We start from the raw sequence: 20,409 nt of genomic DNA, 5'->3' as shown, positions 1-20,409 counted from the left end.
ACAGCCACAAAAAGTTTATGGAGTGCACTAGGGCAATAAATGCATAAAGAGGATGTCACTGTCAAAGATGACCACTCTTGATGGTATAAAGGTAGGGGGAAGGAAGTCAATACAGTTAGGAGGTACAGTGATTAGTGGAACCATAGTCTAGTACTGTCAATGGGCACCCTCCTTAAATTGTAGAGGGTGTCACACCTAGCAATGAGACGGTCAGATTCATTGATCAAGATAATGTTAAATTTTAAGATGCTTCCCGCATCTGGCCAGTAAATTTGTACTAAATTTTACAATGGGCCCAGCCATATCAGACAGAGACAGCCAGGACAGGGCACCGGCTACCTTATTAGTAACAATCAGAGAAAACAAGAGAAGGTCAATCTCTCACTGATCCCGCGGGGGGACTGGGACCAGAACCGGTGTATCCATTCACATTCCTTCTGAAGGATCTTCCTGTCCCAGTCACCCCTGTGCTGTACTCGAAACCCCCTCAGAAGTAAATTATCTCAGTATATTGAGAACTGTATTCCTTATAATCTTTATCATTCATTATGGTTTTCCAGTTTGTTCATAAAAAGTGGTGGCTGTTCATGATTTTGGGATAAGTTGTCCAGAAAAAAAGACAAATTCAGTTTGGCAACCCTGAATTTGGTACATCTGTATAGTCTAAGGCTACTTTCACACTTGCGTTTTGGCTTTCGTGAGATCCGTTCAGGGCTCTCAGAAGTGGTCCAAAACGGATCAGTTTTGCCCTAATGCATTCTGAATGGAAAAGGATCTGTTCAGATCGCATCATTTTGCCTCCGTTCAGTCACCATTCCTCTTTGGAGGCGGACACCAAAACGCTGCCTGCGTTTTGCTGTCTGTTTGACGAAACTGAGCCAAACGGATCTGTCCTGGCACACAATGTAAGTGAATGGGGACGGATCAGTTTTCTATGATACAATCTGGCACAATAGAAAACGGATCCGTCCTCCATTGACTTTCAATGGAGTTTATGACGGATCCGTCTTTGCTATGTTACAGATAATACAAACTGATCAGTTCATGACGGATGCATGTGGTTGTATTATTGTAATGGATCAGTTTTTGCAGATCCATGATGGATCCACCCAAAACACAAGTGTGAAAGTAGCCTAACTGTCACGAGGGTATCGAGAACCACGCCTGACTCCGTTATACCCGGGATCAGGAAGTCGCAGCGGTTGGCTGCACGCTCTATTTAAGATAGGGCTGTTTTCCTTATGGTAGCTTTCTGGGTTTGCTTTGCAAACCCTTTTGGCTCACTCAGGGATCCGTAGCTCCTTCTCCTCAGCTGTTCCTTGTCCAGCACTCCCAAACCTCCTTATATTCCTTTCTCACACTTCTCTGGTTGCCAGAGATAGAGCTTCCTGCCTGGACATCTATTCTGACCCACTGGAGCTGTGTTGCTGCGTTCTCGGATGGTTGTTTCAGAACGCTACCCTCCGGATCCCTGTTGGACCTTTGTGGACTGCTGTGGTCGCCCACCTGGGTGTTTGTGTTCGTTTGTATTTGTCTGTCCTCTCCCTGGTGTTTCCCTCTTAGTGCAGTGGTGCGGACTAGCGATCCCACCGGCCCGTTCACTATCTAGGGCTCATTTCAGGGAAAGCCAGGGTTTAGGCACGTGATCGCCGCACGGGTGAGGAACCCGTCTAGGGACGTCAGGGCAGTCAGGTGCCAGCCGCAAGGTGAGTTAGGGGTCACCACCTTTCCCTCTCCCTTGGGCAGGGCTTTCCCTGTTTTCCTCCCTGTGTGTGACGCCGGTCATTACACTAACTTTACAACACCAATTAGTTGGCTTACTTTATGCCAGAATTTTTGGGGGCACATTGTCACACCACGAGCTACGCCTCTTTCCCTCCAAGCCACACTACCTTTTTGGACAGGCCCAAAAAAAGTGTCAGCAAAGCATGTACGCAAGTTTTTGGGCACAAATTACTCCAGAATTGTGCTACATTTTGATTAGTAAAGCTCATCTACTGGTTCAAATGGCAAGTACAAGTGCACCCTCCCAATTAAGCCTCATTCACACGTCAGTGTTGGGTCAGTAATTTCCAATGAGTTATTGATTTTGAGCCCAAACCAGGTGCAGATCTTTCCCTTAGGCCCCTTTCACACGGGCGAGTTTTCCGTGCGGGTGCGATGCGTGCGGTGAACGCACTGCACCCGCACTGAATCCTGACCCATTCATTTCTATGGGGCTGTGCACACGAGCAGTGATTTTCACGCATCACTTGTGCGTTGCGTGAAAATCGCAGCATGCTCCTCTTTGTGCGTTTTTCACGTAACGCAGGCCCTATAGAAATGAATGGGGTTGCGTGAAAATCGCATGCATCCGCAAGCAAGTGCGGATGCGGTGCGATTTTCACGCATGGGTTCTAGGTGACAGTCTATTCACTGTATTATTTTCCCTTATAACATGGTTATAAGGGAAAATAATAGCATTCTGAATACAGAATGCTTAGTATAATAGTGCTGGAAGGGTTAAAAATAATAAAAAAGTTAACTCACCTTCTTCACTTGTTAGCGTAGATCCCGGTCTGTTCTTTAGCTGTGGCTAAAGGACCTTTGATGACGTCAGATCACATGCTCCATCACCACGGTGATGGACCATGTGATTGGAGCATGTGATCTGACGTCACCACAGGTCATTCAGTCCACAGCTAAAGAACAGACCGGGATCTACGCTAACAAGAGGAGAAGGTGAGTTAACTTTTTTATTATTTTTAACCCTTCCAGCACTATTATACTATGTATTCTGTAGTCAGAATGCTATTATTTTCCCTTATAACCATGTTATAAGGGAAAATAATACAATCTTCAGAACATCAATCCCAAGCCCGAACTTCTGTGAAGAAGTTCGGGTCTGGGTACCAAACATGCGCGATTTTTCTCACGCGAGTGCAAAACGCATGACAATGTTTTGCACTCGCGCGGAAAAATCGTGCATTTTCCCGCAACGCACCCGCCTCTTATCCGGGCAAAAAACATGACGCCCGTGTGAAAGAGGCCTTATACCTTATGTCTGTGGAGGCTCGACTGCTGGTTTTGGCTCACAATCACTGAAGGAAATCACTGAACAGACACTGACGTGTGATTGAGGCTTTAGTGGTAATCTGCATGAGGATACCTCAGCAAGACCGTGCCGTGTACAAGCACTCAAAGAGTATGACAAACCTACCACCATAGGAAATTAAAACTAGGTTTAGAAACCATTTTTGAAATCCTGGAATGGTTTTATCACTACAGACTACCACTATTGAGTTGAATATTATCAAATCAGATTGTATATATGAATCCCACAATTTGAGGCATGTAACCAGAAGCCCAACACCCATGAAACACAAAGGGAGGAAGACAGAAATAGGTTAAATCTTGTGGCTTTCTCTGAGACCAAAATAGCCAATGTCAGAAATTCAAGGAGGCCACTAAAACTTGCTGTCAATCCACCATATAGAGTAACTTACTTAATTGAGTAGAGAACATACAATAATCCTTGAGAAGTTAAAGGATACGTTCATTACAGTATTAAAGTGATCATATAAAACCTGCATTATGACTCTTTTTAAGGATATATGAGAAGGTCAAGGTACCTACATTTACACATTAAGACGACACGATAAAATACTGCATGAATGCCACTTTACTGTCTCCTGAACCTTTATCACATATTGGTACATTTTACTAAATTAATTGTGCATACTCGTAAAAAAATAACCTGATTTTCTGTTTGCAATATAGATATAAATCATTGTGTCCAGAAACATGGCCAAACTGGGCTGGTCCTGCACGAGAAGGCGTTGAGAGGTTGGTGAAGTATAATGGTTACCAACCGAATGAATACAAGCTTGGAAGGTAATTTTAACAAAGACAATTTTAAGCAACCTTGCATGGGTTTACCTAATTAAAAAGAAGAACATTACCAATCAAAAAAATGTACACTTTTGCAATGTTTTGTTACGTATGGCTTTAATTAATGCATGCAGGATACAAAAGTAAGCAGTTTTGGGAACACAGCTCCATGGTTACAAAATGTAAACAAACCCTATGTAGTCTGATCCTGCAGTTATATCTTATTCCACTCTTATACCCCCTGTAAGGAACAGTACTCACTTGACCAGTGTACAGAGGCAGGGACACCACAAAGTTCATCAAAGTCTTCTTTATTTAGGCTTGCCAAATACGTACAGCCGATAAATACGGATCACAGCCAGGTCCAACAAACACAGCACACACTAACAGTGTTACCTCACACTGTCTACTTTCTTCTCCAGACTGAGACACACCTAAGTCCAGCAGCAGGATTAAATAGAATCCCTGGACATTAGCATGCCCCAAGTCCCGGACTGGAGCATGGGGAACAGGCACCCACACAGCACATTGCCTGTTTCCAGTAAAAGCCCGACCAGGACTAGCTGGAACCAGCTATGCTATCTATCATAGTGTCCACCAACTACCTTAGTGGACAATCTAGGGGCCTTTACTCCACCAAGGCCGGGCACCTTGGTGACACATTCCCGATGCAAACAAAACCTCTTGTAGAATGCTTTTTGCAGCATTCTGGGTGACACATATCTCCCATCATAAATGACTCCTGTCACTGCCTCACACCCCTCTTCTACTGTCTGTAGGATAACAAGAAGAGGGGGAAATGGAACACCAGTTTTATAAATCATTGCTAAAATATTGAAATTTGTATATTAATATTAGTCATTAGGGGAGATTTATGCCCATACCAACCATTCAGATTTCACCTTTCAATTTCCAAAGGCGCTCTGAAAAAGTGGAATCTGATTGTTTTTTTCCTTTACACCAGTTTTGATAAATCTCCCCCATAGTGTTATTGTAACATTCCCTATTATTTTCATCTTTCCTATAAATATTTATTATAACTATTATTAGTAATTTAATATTGATGGAATATACCCAGGAGAGGCCTGACACCTCTTTAGCTGTTTAAAGAAGCTGGGGTGCTCCATTGTATAGTGTCTGTGCTTGGTATTGCAGCCCAGGTCGATATACTTGAAGAGAAAACAACAAACCTAGGCCTTGTGACAGATGAACATGATGTCACTGGCCTCTTCAAATAGCTGATTGCTGGGGATGCCAGAAGTCGGACTTCCACCAATCAGATATTGATGACCTATGGCAAGGATAACCCATTTAAACACTTGACAACTTGCGCCCTACATGTGCGATGCAACACGGGGCTTTAAAGGTGGTGCCCCCTCAGGAGCAGAGTGGGTACCATAGCCACCGGGTGCGTGCTGTTTTACACAGCAGACACAAGGCGGTAAAGTCTGTGATTGGTGATAATACTGATCACAGCATTTAATCCCTCAGATTCTATGGTCAATTGCATCTACGGCATCTGAGTGGTCTTTTCCCAGGGGCACTGTGCTCTCAGGGACCGAACAGCTCCCTTGTGCTGAAATTGAGAGAGCTGTTGGTTGCTATAGTACCCTTGGGCCTTCTGAAGGCTGCGAAGCCTGCCACAATGAAGTTCCTATCAAGTCCTGCCTGTAGCATGTTAAAGTCCCCTAGGGGGACTTAAAATAAGTGTATAGAAAAGTTTAAAAAAATATAAAAAATAAACATAAAAATTGTAAACCACCGCCTTTCCTCATTTCTAAATAAACAATAAAAATAATAAAGATCACGAGTTTCGCTACATCCCAAAATGCCTGTACTATTAAATATATAAATATATTTATGCCATACAGTCTAATGGCTAATGGCTAAATTGCTGTTTTTTTTTATCACTTTAGTTCCCCCAAATAAATTAATAAAAATTGATCAAAAAGTCATACATATTCCAAAATGGTATCAATAAAAACAACAGCTCCATATATGTAAATATAAAACAGTTACTGGGTTGGAATATGATGCAAAGAAAACAAAATTTCACAAATGGCCCCTAGGTAGACAGGTTAATAAACCATAATGATCAATCAATCAATTAATCAATCACCATGGTCCCTATAAAGCTGAGCAGGTAGAAGGAGCTAGTGTAAATTTCAGGTAAATACTTTTTTGTTTTCCTGGACATTCTACGTCAGCAAAGGCAGAAATGTGACTTGCAAAGTGTGAGTGGGAGAGAAGAATTTATACAAATATTCTATGATAAATAGAGGCAGTGAGAATGTCCAGCCTGTAATTTTGACCATGTGGCCGCATTGCAAATTTGTTCAAGTGGTATGTGCCCCAAATCAGTTCAGGAGGTGGCAGGGGAGCAGGTAAAGTGACTGATAAAACCGGTAGCACGTCTCAATAGATCCCCTGGTTCACAGTTCTAGTGGCATTACCTTCTCTCTGACCATTATTGGATCCTTGATGTTGATGAAAATAAGGCCTCAGATTTTCTGAAGATATCTGTTTTTCGGATATACAGTGAGGAACAGAAGTATTTGAACACCCTGCGATTTTGCAAGTTCTCCCACTTAGGCCTCTTTCAGACGGGCGTCCCGGATTTGCTCCGGATGTGTCCAGGTGCATTGCTGGAAACCGGCGCGAGTGCGCACACAATTTCAGTCAGTTTTGACTGCGAATGCGTTGTGTTGTTCAGTTTTATCACGTGGGTGCAATGCGTTTTGCACGCACGTGATAAAAAACTGAATGTGGTACCCAGACCCGAACTTCTTCACTGAAGTTCGGGTTTGGGTTCGGTGTTGTGTAGATGTTATTATTTTCCCTTATGACATGGTTATAAGGGGAAATAATAGCATTCTTAATACAGAATGCTTAGTAAAATGTTGCTTGAGGGGTTAAAAAATAATAAAAAATAAACTCACCTCATACACTTGATCGCGCAGCCGGCATCGTCTTCTTTCTTCTTTTTTGAGGACCTGCAAAAGGACCTTTGATGACGTAATCGCGCTCACCATGTGGTAAGCGTGGTGACGCCAGCGCAGGTCCTGCTAAATGAAGATAGAAGGATCTTCTATCTTCATTCAGCAGGACCTGCGCTGACGTCAATGCACCCGGGACTAAGCATTCTGTATTAAGAATGCTATTATTCTCCTTTATAACCATGTTATAAGGGAAAATAATACAGTAAATTGACTTTAATCAATTTACTAACATCATTTCCTAGCAACTATACGTGAAAATCGCATTGCATCCGCACTTGCTTGCTATGCGATTTTCACGCAGCCCCATTCATTTCTATGGGGCCTGCGTTACGTGAAAAACGCAGAATATAGAATATGCTGCAATTTTAACGCAACGCACAAGTGTTGCGTGAAAATCACCGCTCATCTGCACAGCCCCATTGAAGTGAATGGGTCCGGATTCAGTGTGGGGGCAATGCGTTCACCTCACTCATTGCACCCATGCAGAGTTCTCGCCCGTGTGAAAGGGGCCTTAGAAATCATGGAGGGGTCTGAAATTCACATTGTAAGTGCATTCCCACTCTGAGAGACAGAATAAAAAAATATATATTAGGAATCACATTGTATGATTTTTAAAGAATTTATTTGTCTTGCACTGCTGAACATAAGTATTTGAACACCTGGTACAGAAGCCTTTGTTTGCAATTACAGAGGTGAAACGTTTCCCGTAGTTCTTGACAGGTTTGCATACACTGCAACAGGGATTTTGGCCCACTCCTCCACACAGATCTCCTCTAGATGTCCAGTTTCGGGGCTGTCGCTGAGCAACACGGAGTTTCAGCTCCCTCCAAAAATGTTTTATTGGATTTAGGTGTGGAGACTCGCTAGGCCACTACAGAACCTTGATATGCTTCTTACGGTGCCACTCCATGGTTATCCTGGCTGTGTGCTTCGGGTCGTTGTCATGTTGGAAGACCCAGCCACGACCCATCTTCAATGCTCTGACTGAAGGAAGGAGGTTGTTGCTCAAAATCTCACAATAAATGGCCCCATTCAACCTCTTCTTAACACAGTGCAGTCGTCCTGTCCCCTTCACAGAAAAGTACCCCCAAAGCATGATGTTACCACCCCCATGCTTATCATCAGTGATACCCCACGAGGTGAGATCTTGCATGGAGCCCCAGTCCGAGGAAGACTGACAGTCGTCTTTAGCCTCTTCCATTTTCTAATAATTGCTCCAACAGTTGATCTATTTTCACCAAGCTGCTTGGCAATTGCCCCGTAGCACTTTCGAGCCTTGTGGTGGTCCACAATTTTGTCTATAGTGTCTTTTGACAGCTCTTTGATCTTGCCCATGGTAGTAGTTGGCGTCTGACTGACTGTGGGGTGGACAGGTGTCTTTAGAGAGCTGAGACAGGTGCTACTAAGTTAGATTAACGAGTGGAGTAGGCACAGTAAAAGATCTTTGAGAGACAGAATTCTTGCTGTTTCTCAGATGTTTAAATACTTATGTTCAGCAGTGCAAGACAAATAAATACTTTAAAAATCATACAATGTGATCTCCTGATTTTTTTTTATTCTGTATCTCAGAGTGGGAATGCACCTACAATGTGAATATCAGACCCCTCCATGATTTTTAAGTGGAAGAACTCTCTCTCTGTGCCCCCTTCAGAGTAGTTATGCCATCATTGTGCCCCCTTCACAGTAGTAATGCCCTCTCTGTGCCCCCTCACAGAAGTTATGCCCTCATTGTGCCCCTCTCACAGTAGATATGCCCTCTCTGTGCCCCCTTCAGAGTAGTTATGCCCTCATTCTGCCCCCCTGACAGTAGTTATGCCCTCTCTATGCCGTTTTCAGAGTAATTATGGCCTCTCTGTGCCCCCTCACAGTAGTTATGCCCTCTCTGTGCCCCTATAACAGCTGTTATGCCCCTTCACAGTAGTAATGCCCTCTCTGTGTCCCCTTCACAGTAGTTATTCTGTCTCTGTGCCCGTCAATAAAAAACACTAACTATTAACTTTGTCCTGTTCCTGATGATCCCATCGCATTCAGCACTCCCATGCAGGCACAGATCGCGCGGCATCACTGTGCGGAAGGAGTGCACAGGCAGATTCCCGGGCTCCTGCTACACAATCCATCAGCGCGATCTGTGCCTGCAGGGCTGGAGGAGGGAATAAACGCAAGTAGCTGACCGCTCTAGCAATGAGCCCTTCCATCTGTGTTGATGGAAGCGCTCATTGCATCCGGCACCCACTCGGACAGCTGGCTCCCATGGTGGACCCCCCCTCCCCCTTTGCACACTATAGACAGCCACAAGAAGGTGCAGGCAATGAATGCTGTACTGAGATTCTTTAAGGCTCTGAAGAAAATACATGACAAGATGGTGTTAGAAACCTTGCTTTGCAACTGTGTGTCTTGATGGTGAATTGCATCATGAGTGATGTTTTGTTAAAAAAAAAATCATACAAAAACATCCTGGGTCTTCAGGCAGCTAACATAGTGTTAACAACCTCAGTGAAAACCTAGGTATAACAGGTTGTCCTTTTCATCTTCCACACCATGAAATGCAACCTGTGTGATGAAAAAGAAGACACTTCTTCTGGAAGAGAAGGTCCAAAATATGCGACAGTAACTACCAAGAGAGACCACAAAAACTGGAATCAGGCCCCATGTGAGGCCATCAGGGGAGAACGACTTCTGTCTGCTTCTTCAGACTTTTCCTGCAATAATAATTAGCAATATTGGAAGATACATACTGTATATATTGTAAGAAGGTACCTGGAATCAGGATGGAAGGTATGTGTCACCGAGGTTACTGGCCTCGGTGAAGTAAGAGCCTGTATTTTATGTGTCAGCAGCAGCTATTGCTAATTGACACCTTGAGATTTAGCATGGCTGTCATAGCTGATCCGGGAAGGCTCTTACTGGGAGTAGTCAAAGTGCTGGGTTGGTGACTACTCCCCATGTTCCAGGTCGGGTTTTGCTAGGCATAAAAACCAGCCGGCACTGCCAGGTGTGGTGGATTTACCTCCCTCTTACAGTGGAGCTCAGGAGTCTGTGTGCTGTGAACTGAGGGCTGTGCTGGAATTTGAGGTTTGATCCGGGCTGGAGGACTCAGGCCCCTCTAAAGGCGAACAGGCCGCCTATAACTCCTAACAGGGTGTGAATTAACACCCAGGAGAAAAGGTGACTTTTATTGTTTATGGACTTTCGTTGTGTGTGAACAAACACCAAGTCACCTGCGTTTTGTGATACACCTTATCTGCATTTTGTTATACACCAATGTGTGAATAAACACCACTGTTTGATTCAAGAACTGTGTAATTTGCCTCAATACTGCATCTGCTAGTCCTAACTACCAGAGCGAGTCCCCACAATTGGTGGAGGATGTGTGCATTTGCGCATTGAGGCTGGCGTGAACGCTGATATATTTTTGGGTTTGCATTTTTGGGCACAGTTGTATGTTGTATATCAAACCAGCTGTATTTCAACCCGTGCCCCACGACAAAATGGAGGCAGTTGTGAAGGTCCTCATGGAGGCTAATTTGCAGCAGCGAGAGACCAACCTGCACCAACACAAGGCTAATAAGCAGCAGCAGCAGCAAGAGACCAACCAGTTGCTGCTACAACACGTGATTGCTTTGCAGACAGCAGGAGCAACCCCAAGCGTCCATGATGCCTGCAAAGCAGCCTGTGCAGTGATCCCTAAGATGACACCCGCAGACGACATCGAAACCTACCTGACGATGTACGAGAAAGTGGCCACCAGGAAAAAGCTGCCCTGAGACCAGTGGGCTGAGGTCGTCCCTCCTTTCCTGGCATCAGAGTCCCAGCGGGTGTATTTTGACTTACCGGATGATCAAGCGGCCGACTACCCGAAGGTAAAATGTGAGATTTTGTAAAGACTGGGGGTGAAAGTGTTGGTCCGAGCCCAGCGGGTACATCAGTGGGGGTTTAAGCCGGCTGAGCCCACGAGACCCCAGTATTATGACTTACTCCACCTTTTGCAAAAGTGGCTACAGCCTGATTTGCTGAGTCCCACGGCTATGCTGGATAGACTATTGGCTGACAATTCTGGAGGGCGCTGCCACCCCCTCTCCAGCACTGGATCGGCCAGGTATCTCCTGGAAATGCCCTGAAACTGGTGGACCTGGTGGAATGCTATGAGGCCACAAAGAATCTCAAGGGGGGTTCTTTTGGGAGGAGCGCAGGCAAACTCCAGAACTCCCCACCCCAGGCCCACCAGTATGAGCCAATGAAACCCTCCGGGAGGTTCCCCCTATGGGCCGGACCCAGTTAATCTGCTGGCGGTGCCAGGAAGCTGGCCACACCAGGGCTCGGTGTCCTCATCGGGTTGAGCCCATGGACACTAATTGTGGTTACCGACAATCACTATATGCTAGGAAACTGTGTGCCACAGGTACCCTGGAGGCTCTAGACCGCTTGTGACAGGTGGAAGTGGGAGACACTCAAGTAGAGGCACTGCTGGACTCAGGGAGCTTGGTGACCCTGGTAAGGGCTACCCGGTGCGGTCCGCTGAGTATACTGGCCGGAAAGATGGGGTGATGTGCATTCATGGAGACCTGAAAGACTACCCCACCGTGCTGGTGTCTCTAACCACGGTGGCCGGTAGGTGGACCCACAAAGTGGCAGTCACCACAAATCTCTACTATGAACTCATAATAAGGAGAGACTTTCCAGGTTTCCCTGCCCTATGGCCAGTTGTGAGAGTTAAGGATACCCCTGAGACAGGAATAAACCCAGGAGATTGTCCTTGTTCAGGGGGACAGCCAGAACCCTGGGAACCTGAGGCCGAAGGGCCAGCAGTAAGGGTGAGTGCCACTTCAGTGGAAGAGGGGGAGACAACCCCGCTTAGGGTAATGGTGGGAGATGTGGAGGAGTTGCCACCGGGTCCTGGGTTGGCAGACCTCAACGTCTTCGGGGAGAATTTCGGTACAGCCCAATGCCAAGACCCAACCCTTTCCCGGGCCTGGGAGAATGTGGTAATACTTGATGGTGTACCCCAACAACCTGGGGCCGAGTTGATGTTTCCCCGTTTTGTGGTCCACCAGAATATGCTATATTGGGTAAACCAGCTGCAGGTTAAACCGTTGAGCAGTTGGTGGTGTCCAGGGCCTATCGAAAACTCGTGTTAGAGTTAGCCCACCAACATGTTCTCGGGGGTCATCTGGGACTGCAGAAGACACAGGACCAGATACTACAATGGTTTTACTGGCCCAGTGTCTTTAGACAGGTGGATGACTTGTAAGTCTTGCCTGACCTGCCAAACCACTAGCCCCCTGCACCCGTTCCGCAGTCCCTTAGTGCCCCTCCCGATTATTGAGGTACCATTTGAGAGAATTGCTATGAATCTCATAGGCCCAGTACCGAAGTCCACTAGGGGGCGCCAACACATCTAGGTCATCCTGGACTACGCCACTCGGTACCCGGAGGCGGTGCCACTGCGACATACATCGGCCAAACTCATTGCAAAAGAGTTCATGGAGATGTTTTCCCGAGTGGGGATACCTAAAGAGGTTCTGACTGACCAGGAGATTCCTTTTATGTCCAAGATCATGCAGGAGCTCTGTAAGTTGCTAAATATCAAACAGATACGGACATCCGTCTATCACCGGCAAACTGACGTCCTAGTAGAAAGGTTTAATCAAACGTTAAAAACTATATTAAAACGAGTAGTAGCTAAGGATGGAAAGGACTGGGACCTCCTTCTGCCCCATCTTAAGTTCACAGTGTGAGAAGTGCTCCAGGCCTCTACTGGGTTCTCGTCCTTCGAACTACTATATGGCAGACATCCACGTGGTCTGTTGGACATAGCCAAAGAGGCATGGGAGGAACAACCCACACCATATAAAAGTGTTGTTGAATACGTCACCCTGATGCAGGAATGTATGGAAACTCTGTTGCCGCTGGTAAAGGAACATATGGAGGCAGCTCAGAGAGCTCAAAGTTGGGTGTATAATCGGCAGGCTCGGGTCCGGATCTTTAACTCGGGAGATCGAGGTACTCGAAAAGGTTGGAGAAGTAAACCACAGGTATACCAGCCAGGGAGGCGGAAGCTGGAGCAGGTGTACTATGTGAATTTACTCAAACCTAGGAAGGATAGGGAGACCAGTACTGACGATAGCCCGCAGCCGAGTTTTCTAGGCGGAGAGGTTCTGGTCCCTAAGTCTGATGTAAGGGAAGCGGTTGCAACAGTGAAGATTGCTGACAGCCTCTCCTCTAAACAGACTCAGGAGGCCAGGGAGTTCGTCAGCAGGAACATGGATGTGTTCTCAGACCTCCCTGGATGCACTTCCATAATCCAGCATGACATTGTCACTGAGCCTCAGGCCAAAATCTGGTTGAAACCATATCGGGTACCCGAGGCTCGACGACAGGCCATCTCTGAGGAAGTACAACTAATGCTGCAACTAGACGTAATCGAGGAGTCTAGAAGTGAGTGGGCCAGCCCTATAGTACTGATACCCAAACCGGACTGGACATTGCGGTTTTGTAAAGATTTTTGAAAATTAAATGAGGTATCTCATGCCACGGGTAGACGAGCTGATTGAGAGGTTAGGAGAAGCCCAGTATTTTTCTGTTTTGGACCTCACCAAAGGGTACTGTCAGGTACCCTTAAACGGAGGCTGCCAATAAGATAATGGCCTTCATCACACCGGAGGGATTGTACCAGTATAAAGCGTTACCCTTTGGTCTGCATGGCGCCCCCGCCATGTTCCAAAGGCTAATGGACATTGTGCTGCGACCACATCATTGGTACTCTTCGGCTTACCTGGACGTTACTGGCTATCAAGTGGGCACTCGAGTCTCTCCGCTACTATTTGTTGGAGAGAAAGTTCCGCCTGGTGACTGACCACTCCCCTCTCAAGTGGATGAGCCAGGCTAAAGAGAGAAATGCCTGAGTGACCAGGTGGTTCCTGTGCTTACAGAACTTTAAATTCTCCGTGGAACACAGGGCAGGCTGGTTGCAGGGAAACACGGATGCCCTGTCCCAGGTATACTGTATGGCAGATGTTCACCCCCTCAGGGTTGAACAAAAGGGGGGTATGTAAGAAGGTACCTGGAATTATCGTGGATGGAAGGTATGTGTCACCGAGGTTTCTAGCCTCGGTGAAGTAAGAGCCGCTATTTTATGTGTCAGCAGCAGCTATTGCTAATTGACACCTTGAGATTTGGCATGGCTGTTATAGCTGATCCGGGACGGCTCTTACTGGGAGTAGTCAAAGTGCTGGGTGGGTGACTACTCCCATGTTCCAGGCTGGGTTTTGCTAGGCATAAAAACCTACATATTATAGGGCTATACACCTGAAGAGGTGGTTGCAGCTCCACTCCCCTGCCTATCACACATTGGGCACGGAACTGGAACTTGTACAGCTTACCCAACAGCAGAAAGCAGCGTTATGGGGTCAATCAAATGCATCACTTCATTCCCATGTGCTCCTAAAGGGCACCAGTCTGGTCATTAAACAGCTCAACAAGGCTTACGGGCTCCTACAGAACCCTCCCGGTGCGATGCCAGCAGACCTCATACCACACACTATCCAACCTCCAGGTACTCAGGTTTCACAGATTTGGCACAGATTAAGAGGTTTCTCCACAGCCGAATTTATAGGGAAAGTAAACGGCACCCTGTCGGAGCAACACCCACTCAGCCTGGTTTGGAAGGCAGCTAACTTTCTAGATCTAATATCTATAAAAGCTGCTGGGAAACAGCTACTTGCCCAGAAACCATGTGTATTGAACTCGACATGGTTTGAGAAGTTAGCAACCCCCCCCCTCCCCTCAGCGCAAATTGATATCCAACATATATATGGCCTTGACCTCACCCCAACGCCGCATAACCCCACAGTATGTTCACACCTGGGCCAATGACCTTCAGACTACTTTCTCAGAGACGGATATTCTCTGCATGCACGCGCACTCGCATGGCTTCTCCCGCTGTGTGAAGATCCAAGAGCATTCATATAAGGTTCTCACGCAGTGGTACCTTACCCCCAAACAACTATTTCTTAGTGGCCTGAGTGACCACGACAAGTGTTGGAGATGTGGGGAGGAAGGTGGCACTCTTCTTCACATTTTCTGGTCCTGCCCTAAAATAAGAGGATATTGGGATAACGTCTCCCAGATCATTAATGAAATTCTAAACATTAACCTGCCATTATCCCCTCAACTGGTTCTTTTATGGCTCCCAACAAAGGACCTATCGCCGTCAAAGAACAAGCTTCCTACACACCTGATCCAGGCTGCACGTTTACTTATCCCCCAAAAGTGGCTGAGTGTAGATCCCCCCACAATCTCTCAGTGGTTAAACAAACTGGACCATATACACCGTATGGAGGAGCTAGCGGGATGGGAACTTAGAACACATGAGAAAAACAAGAAGTTATGGGCCCCCTGGGTTGCCTATAGGCGGGCGAATGGTACCTCAGCATCTTAGCGACTGTTGACTGACCACAACCCTATGAAAGTCCCGTAGTAGTGTCAGACACATTAGTGAGAACGGAAGAAGCCAACCGTCTTCCTTTCCTTGGAATCATTAAATGTATCTCAACAGCCTGAGACCGTATCTGTCCAGTTCTAAGGACATTTTGTACCCCCCTCCCTCCCCCTTCCCCGCTCCCCTTAACCCCCCCCCCTCCCTATAGGTTCATGTTGACTTTACCTATCTCAGGTTACACTTTGATTGTCAATTGCCGATATTTGCTGACCTAGATATGGAAAAGTGCACCTTTCATATGTCTTAAGTATAATGTCTATGCACCTGTCAATTGCAATCATGATTGTATGTATCGACCTTGACTTATACATCATTGTATGTCGTGCTTTTTCTTTGATGCTTTCAATAAAAAGACAATTGACAAAAACCAGCCAGCACTGCCAGGTGTGGTGGATTTACCTCCCTCTGACAGTGGAGCTCAGGAGTCTGTGTGCTGTGAACTGAGGGCTGTGCTGGGTTTTGAGATTTGAGCCAGGCTGGAGGACTTAGGCCCTCTAAAGGCGAACAGGCTGCCTATAGACTTGATGAGGCTGAACTGCTAACAGGGTGTAAATTTAACACCCAAGAGAAAAGGTGACTTTTACTGTTTATGGACTTTCCTTGTGTGTAAACGCCAAGCCACCTGCGTTTTGTGATACACCTTATCTGCATTTTGTTATACACCAATGTGTGAATAAACACCGCTGTTTGATTTAAGAACTGTGTACTTTGCCTCTATACTGCATCCGCTAGTCCTAACTACCAGAGCGAATCTCCACAACATATATATACAGTACAGACCAAAAGTTTGGAAACACCTTCTCATTCAAAGAATTTTCTTTATTTTCATGACTATGAAAATTGTAGATTCACACTGAAGTCATCAAAACTATGAATTAACACATGTGGAAATATATACATAACAAAAAAGTGTGAAACAACAGAAAATATGTCATATTCTAGGTTCTTCAAAGTAGCCACCTTTTGCTTTGATTACTGCTTTGCACACTCTTGGCATTCTCTTGATGAGCTTCAAGAGGTAGTCACCTGAAATGGTCTTCCAACAGTCTTGAAGGAGTTCCCAGAGATGCTTAGCACTTGTTGGCCCTTTTGCCTTCACTCTGCGGTCCAGCTCACCCCAAACCATCTCGATTGGGTTCAGGTCCTGTGACTGTGGAGGCCAGGTCATCTGGCGCAGCACCCCATCACTCTCCTTCATGGTCAAATAGCCCTTACACAGCCTGGAGGTGTGTTTAGGGTCATTGTCCTGTTGAAAAATAAATGATGGTCCAACTAAACGCAAACCGGATGGAATAGCATGCCGCTGCAAGATGCAGTGGTAGCCATGCTGGTTCAGTATGCCTTCAATTTTGAATAAATCCCCAACAGTGTCACCAGCAAAGCACCCCCACAGCATCACACCTCCTCCTCCATGCTTCACGGTGGGAACCAGGCATGTAGAGTCCATCCGTTCACCTTTTCTGCATCGCACAAAGACATGGTGGTTGGAACCAAAGATCTCAAATTTGGACTCATCAGACCAAAGCCCAGATTTTGTCAAGGAACCATGAACCAGACGTACAACAAGAGATAAGTGGAAAATAAGAAGGTTTTATTGAAGAGCAAGCCGTAAGCAAAGTCCGAACGGATGGCTAAACCGAAGCAGGGTCTTGCGGAGACAGAGGTCAGGAACCAGAAGGGTAGTCAGACGAAGCCAGGAACAGGAACCAACGGGGTAGTCAGACGAAGCCGGAATCAGGAACCAACGGGGTAGTCAGACGAAGCCGGAATCAGGAACCAACGGGGTAGTCAGACGAGGCCAGGATCAGGAACCAGAAGCAGCAGCAGTCTTGGAAGCATGTGAACACAGGAGGACCAAGCAAGGAACTGAAGCCACAGACCTCCTATATATATGAGCTGGGCATCCAGCTCCTCCCAGTGGGAAGGAGGAGCCGCAGGGTGGGAGGCTACAAGAAAACCCAGAAACCAAGATGGCCGCCAGCACATGTCAAACGAAGGGAACAGCAAGGAGGTAAGACCATGACAGTACCTCCCCCTCAAGGGCCCCTCCTCCGCGGAGTAAGGAACGGTTTCTGAGGGAAGCGTGCGTGGAAGGCTCGGAGCAAGACAGGAGCATGGACATCTGCGGAGGGAACCCAGGAACGCTCCTCTGGACCATAACCACGCCAATGGACCAAAAACTGCACCCGGCCGCGGACCAGGCGTGAGTCCAGGATATTGCTCACCTCATACTCCTCACGATTGCCCACTTGGACCGGACGAGGCCGAGGAATCGAGGAAGTGAAACGATTACACACCAGTGGCTTCAACAGGGAGACATGAAACACGTTGGAGATCCGCATGCCAGGAGGAAGCGCAAGGGCATAGGCTACCGGGTTTACCCTGCGAAGCACTCGGAAGGGACCAACAAAGCGAGGCGCCAGCTTGGGAGTGGGCACTCGAAGGTTGAGGTTGCGGGTGGACAACCATACGCGGTCTCCGACCTGGTAGGAAGGAGCGGGCGCTCGTCTGCGATCAGCCTGGAGTTTCTGGCGCTGCGCAGAGACCTCAAGGGACCTCTGGATCTGTACCCAAGAAGCACGTAGGACGGAAAGGTGATCCTCCACAGCCGGAATATCCTGGGGAGAGAATACCTCCGGTAACACGGCAGGTTGGAACCCATAATTGGCCATGAAGGGAGACGTCCCAGAGGAAGAGTTCACCGCCGTGTTCCTGGCAAACTCAGCCCAAGGCAGGAGGTCAACCCAATTGTCTTGGTGATCGGAGACATAGCAACGAAGGAATTGCTCCAAGGCCTGATTGGATCGTTCTGCGGCCCCATTGGACTGAGGGTGGTAGGCCGAGGAGAAAGAGAGATGAATCCCCAACTGGGAGCAAAAGGCGCGCCAGAACCTGGACACAAACTGACTCCCCCGATCCGACACAATCTCCTTGGGCAAACCGTGCAACCGGAAGACCTCCCTGGCAAAAATCGAGGCCAACTCTTGTGCAGAGGGTAACTTCTTGAGAGGAACACAGTGGCACATTTTGGAAAACCGATCCACAATCATGAGAATGACCGTATGGCCTCGGGATGCAGGGAGGTCCACAATGAAATCCATCCCCAGGTGTGACCATGGACGCTCCCCGGTGGCTATGGGTTGCAAAAGGCCCAACGGAAGGTACCGAGGGGACTTACTCTGGGCACAAACGGAGCATGCCGCTACATATGCGGCGATGTCGGAACGTAGAGAAGGCCACCAGAACAGACGTGAAACCGCCCAGGACAGCTGATTCTTTCCAGGGTGCCCCGCGGCCTTGGAGTTATGGTAGGTTCGCAACAACCGAGTGCGCAACTCCTCAGGCACAAAACATCTGCCATTGGGTCTCCCAGAGGGAGCACCAGATTGAGCCGCCAAAATCTGCTCACCCAGAGGAGAAGTCAGGCTGGTGCGAATAGCGGCCAGGATCTGATTCGGGGGTATGACCGTAGTCGGAATCGACTCCTCCCCGGACAGCTCGGAGTACTGCCGTGATAAGGCATCCGCTCTGATGTTCTTGGAGCCGGGTAGGTAGGAGACCACGTAATTAAAACGTGACAAGAACAGAGCCCATCTGGCCTGACGTGGTGTCAATCTCTTGGCCTCAGAGAGGTAGGTCAGATTCTTGTGGTCCGTCAGGATGAGAACCGGAACCACCGAGCCCTCGAGCAAGTGCCTCCATTCTTTAAGGGCCTGCACGATGGCCAATAACTCCCTGTCACCAATCTGATAGTTGCACTCCGCGGAAGACAGTTTCCGGGAGTAAAACCCACAAGGAAGCAGAGGACCCTCTGGTGTTCTACGCTGAGACAGGAGGGCGCCTACTCCCGTCTCAGACGCGTCCACCTCGAGGACAAAAGGCAACCCAGGGTTGGGATGCGACAGAATCGGAGCCGACACAAAGGCGGACTTTAGAGCCTCAAAAGCTCGGATGGCCTCGAGCGGCCAGACCTGAGGATTACTGCCCTTCCTGGTCAGATCCGTGAGAGGCTTGGCTAGCATGGAAAAGTCCCTGATGAACTTCCGATAATAATTGGCGAAGCCCAAAAAGCGCTGCAGGGCACGAAGCCCACTGGGCTGGGGCCACTGTAAGACAGCCGAAACCTTCTCAGGATCCATGGAGAACCCCTCAGCGGAAATGATGTAACCTAAGAAGGTTACCTGGGATCGGTGAAATTCGCATTTCTCAAGCTTACCGAACAGCTTGTTCTCTCGTAAGCGTTGCAACACTCGTCTGACATCCAGAATGTGGGCCTCCATGGATGCAGAATATACCAAGATGTCATCCAAATAGACCACCACACACTGCTGCAACAGGTCACGGAAAACATCGTTGATGAATTCCTGGAAGACTGCGGGCGCATTGCACAACCCAAAGGGCATAACCAAGGATTCATAATGACCGGTCCTGGTGTTAAACGCGGTCTTCCACTCATCGCCCGCCTTGATCCTTACCAGGTTATATGCCGCCCTCAGGTCGAGTTTGGTAAAGACCGTGGCCCCTTTGAGGCGATCAAACAGCTCGGAAATCAAGGGTATCGGGTAAGCGTTCTTGATCGTGATGCGATTGAGACCCCTGTAATCGATGCACGGCCTCAACTCGCCGCCCTTCTTTTTCACAAAGAAAAATCCAGCCCCTGCCGGGGACGAGGATTTGCGAATGTGTCCGCGTGAAAGCGCCTCCCTCACGTACTCCTCCATGGCCTCATTCTCCGCTACCGACAGTGGATAGACTTTGCCACGAGGAGGAACGGCACCGGATTGTAACTCTATGGCACAATCGTATGGGCGGTGCGGAGGTAGAGCAACCGCGCGCACCTTATCGAATACATCCCGGTACTCTTCGTATTCAGGAGGCAACAGAGAGTCCGAGGAAGTACACAGCAACTTGACAGGCCCCTGGATGCAACTAGCCCCACACTGCGGTGACCACGAGAGGATCTCGACCGATCTCCAATCGAAAGTCGGATTATGCTTCTGGAGCCAGGGGTACCCCAAGACCACCGAGTAGTGTGGAGACGAA

General features: G+C 47.7%; 1 protein-coding gene across 1 annotated transcript in view; it reads left to right on the top strand.

Moving 5' to 3' along the window:
* The window catches only part of MYO1H (myosin IH), a 157,396-nt gene that overhangs the window by 82,654 nt on the left and 54,333 nt on the right, over nt 1-20,409 (top strand). Inside the window, exon 19 of the mRNA XM_044273928.1 lies at nt 3,760-3,873. Coding sequence (XP_044129863.1) covers nt 3,760-3,873 — 114 coding nt within the window. The remainder of the gene's footprint in view (nt 1-3,759; nt 3,874-20,409) is intronic.

This window comes from Bufo gargarizans, unplaced genomic scaffold (assembly GCF_014858855.1).
Source record: "Bufo gargarizans isolate SCDJY-AF-19 unplaced genomic scaffold, ASM1485885v1 original_scaffold_1345_pilon, whole genome shotgun sequence".
Taxonomy (NCBI): Eukaryota; Metazoa; Chordata; class Amphibia; order Anura; family Bufonidae; genus Bufo; species Bufo gargarizans.
The sequence above is the reverse complement of the archived record's forward strand: the minus strand, read 5'-3'. Positions and strand labels throughout refer to the sequence as shown.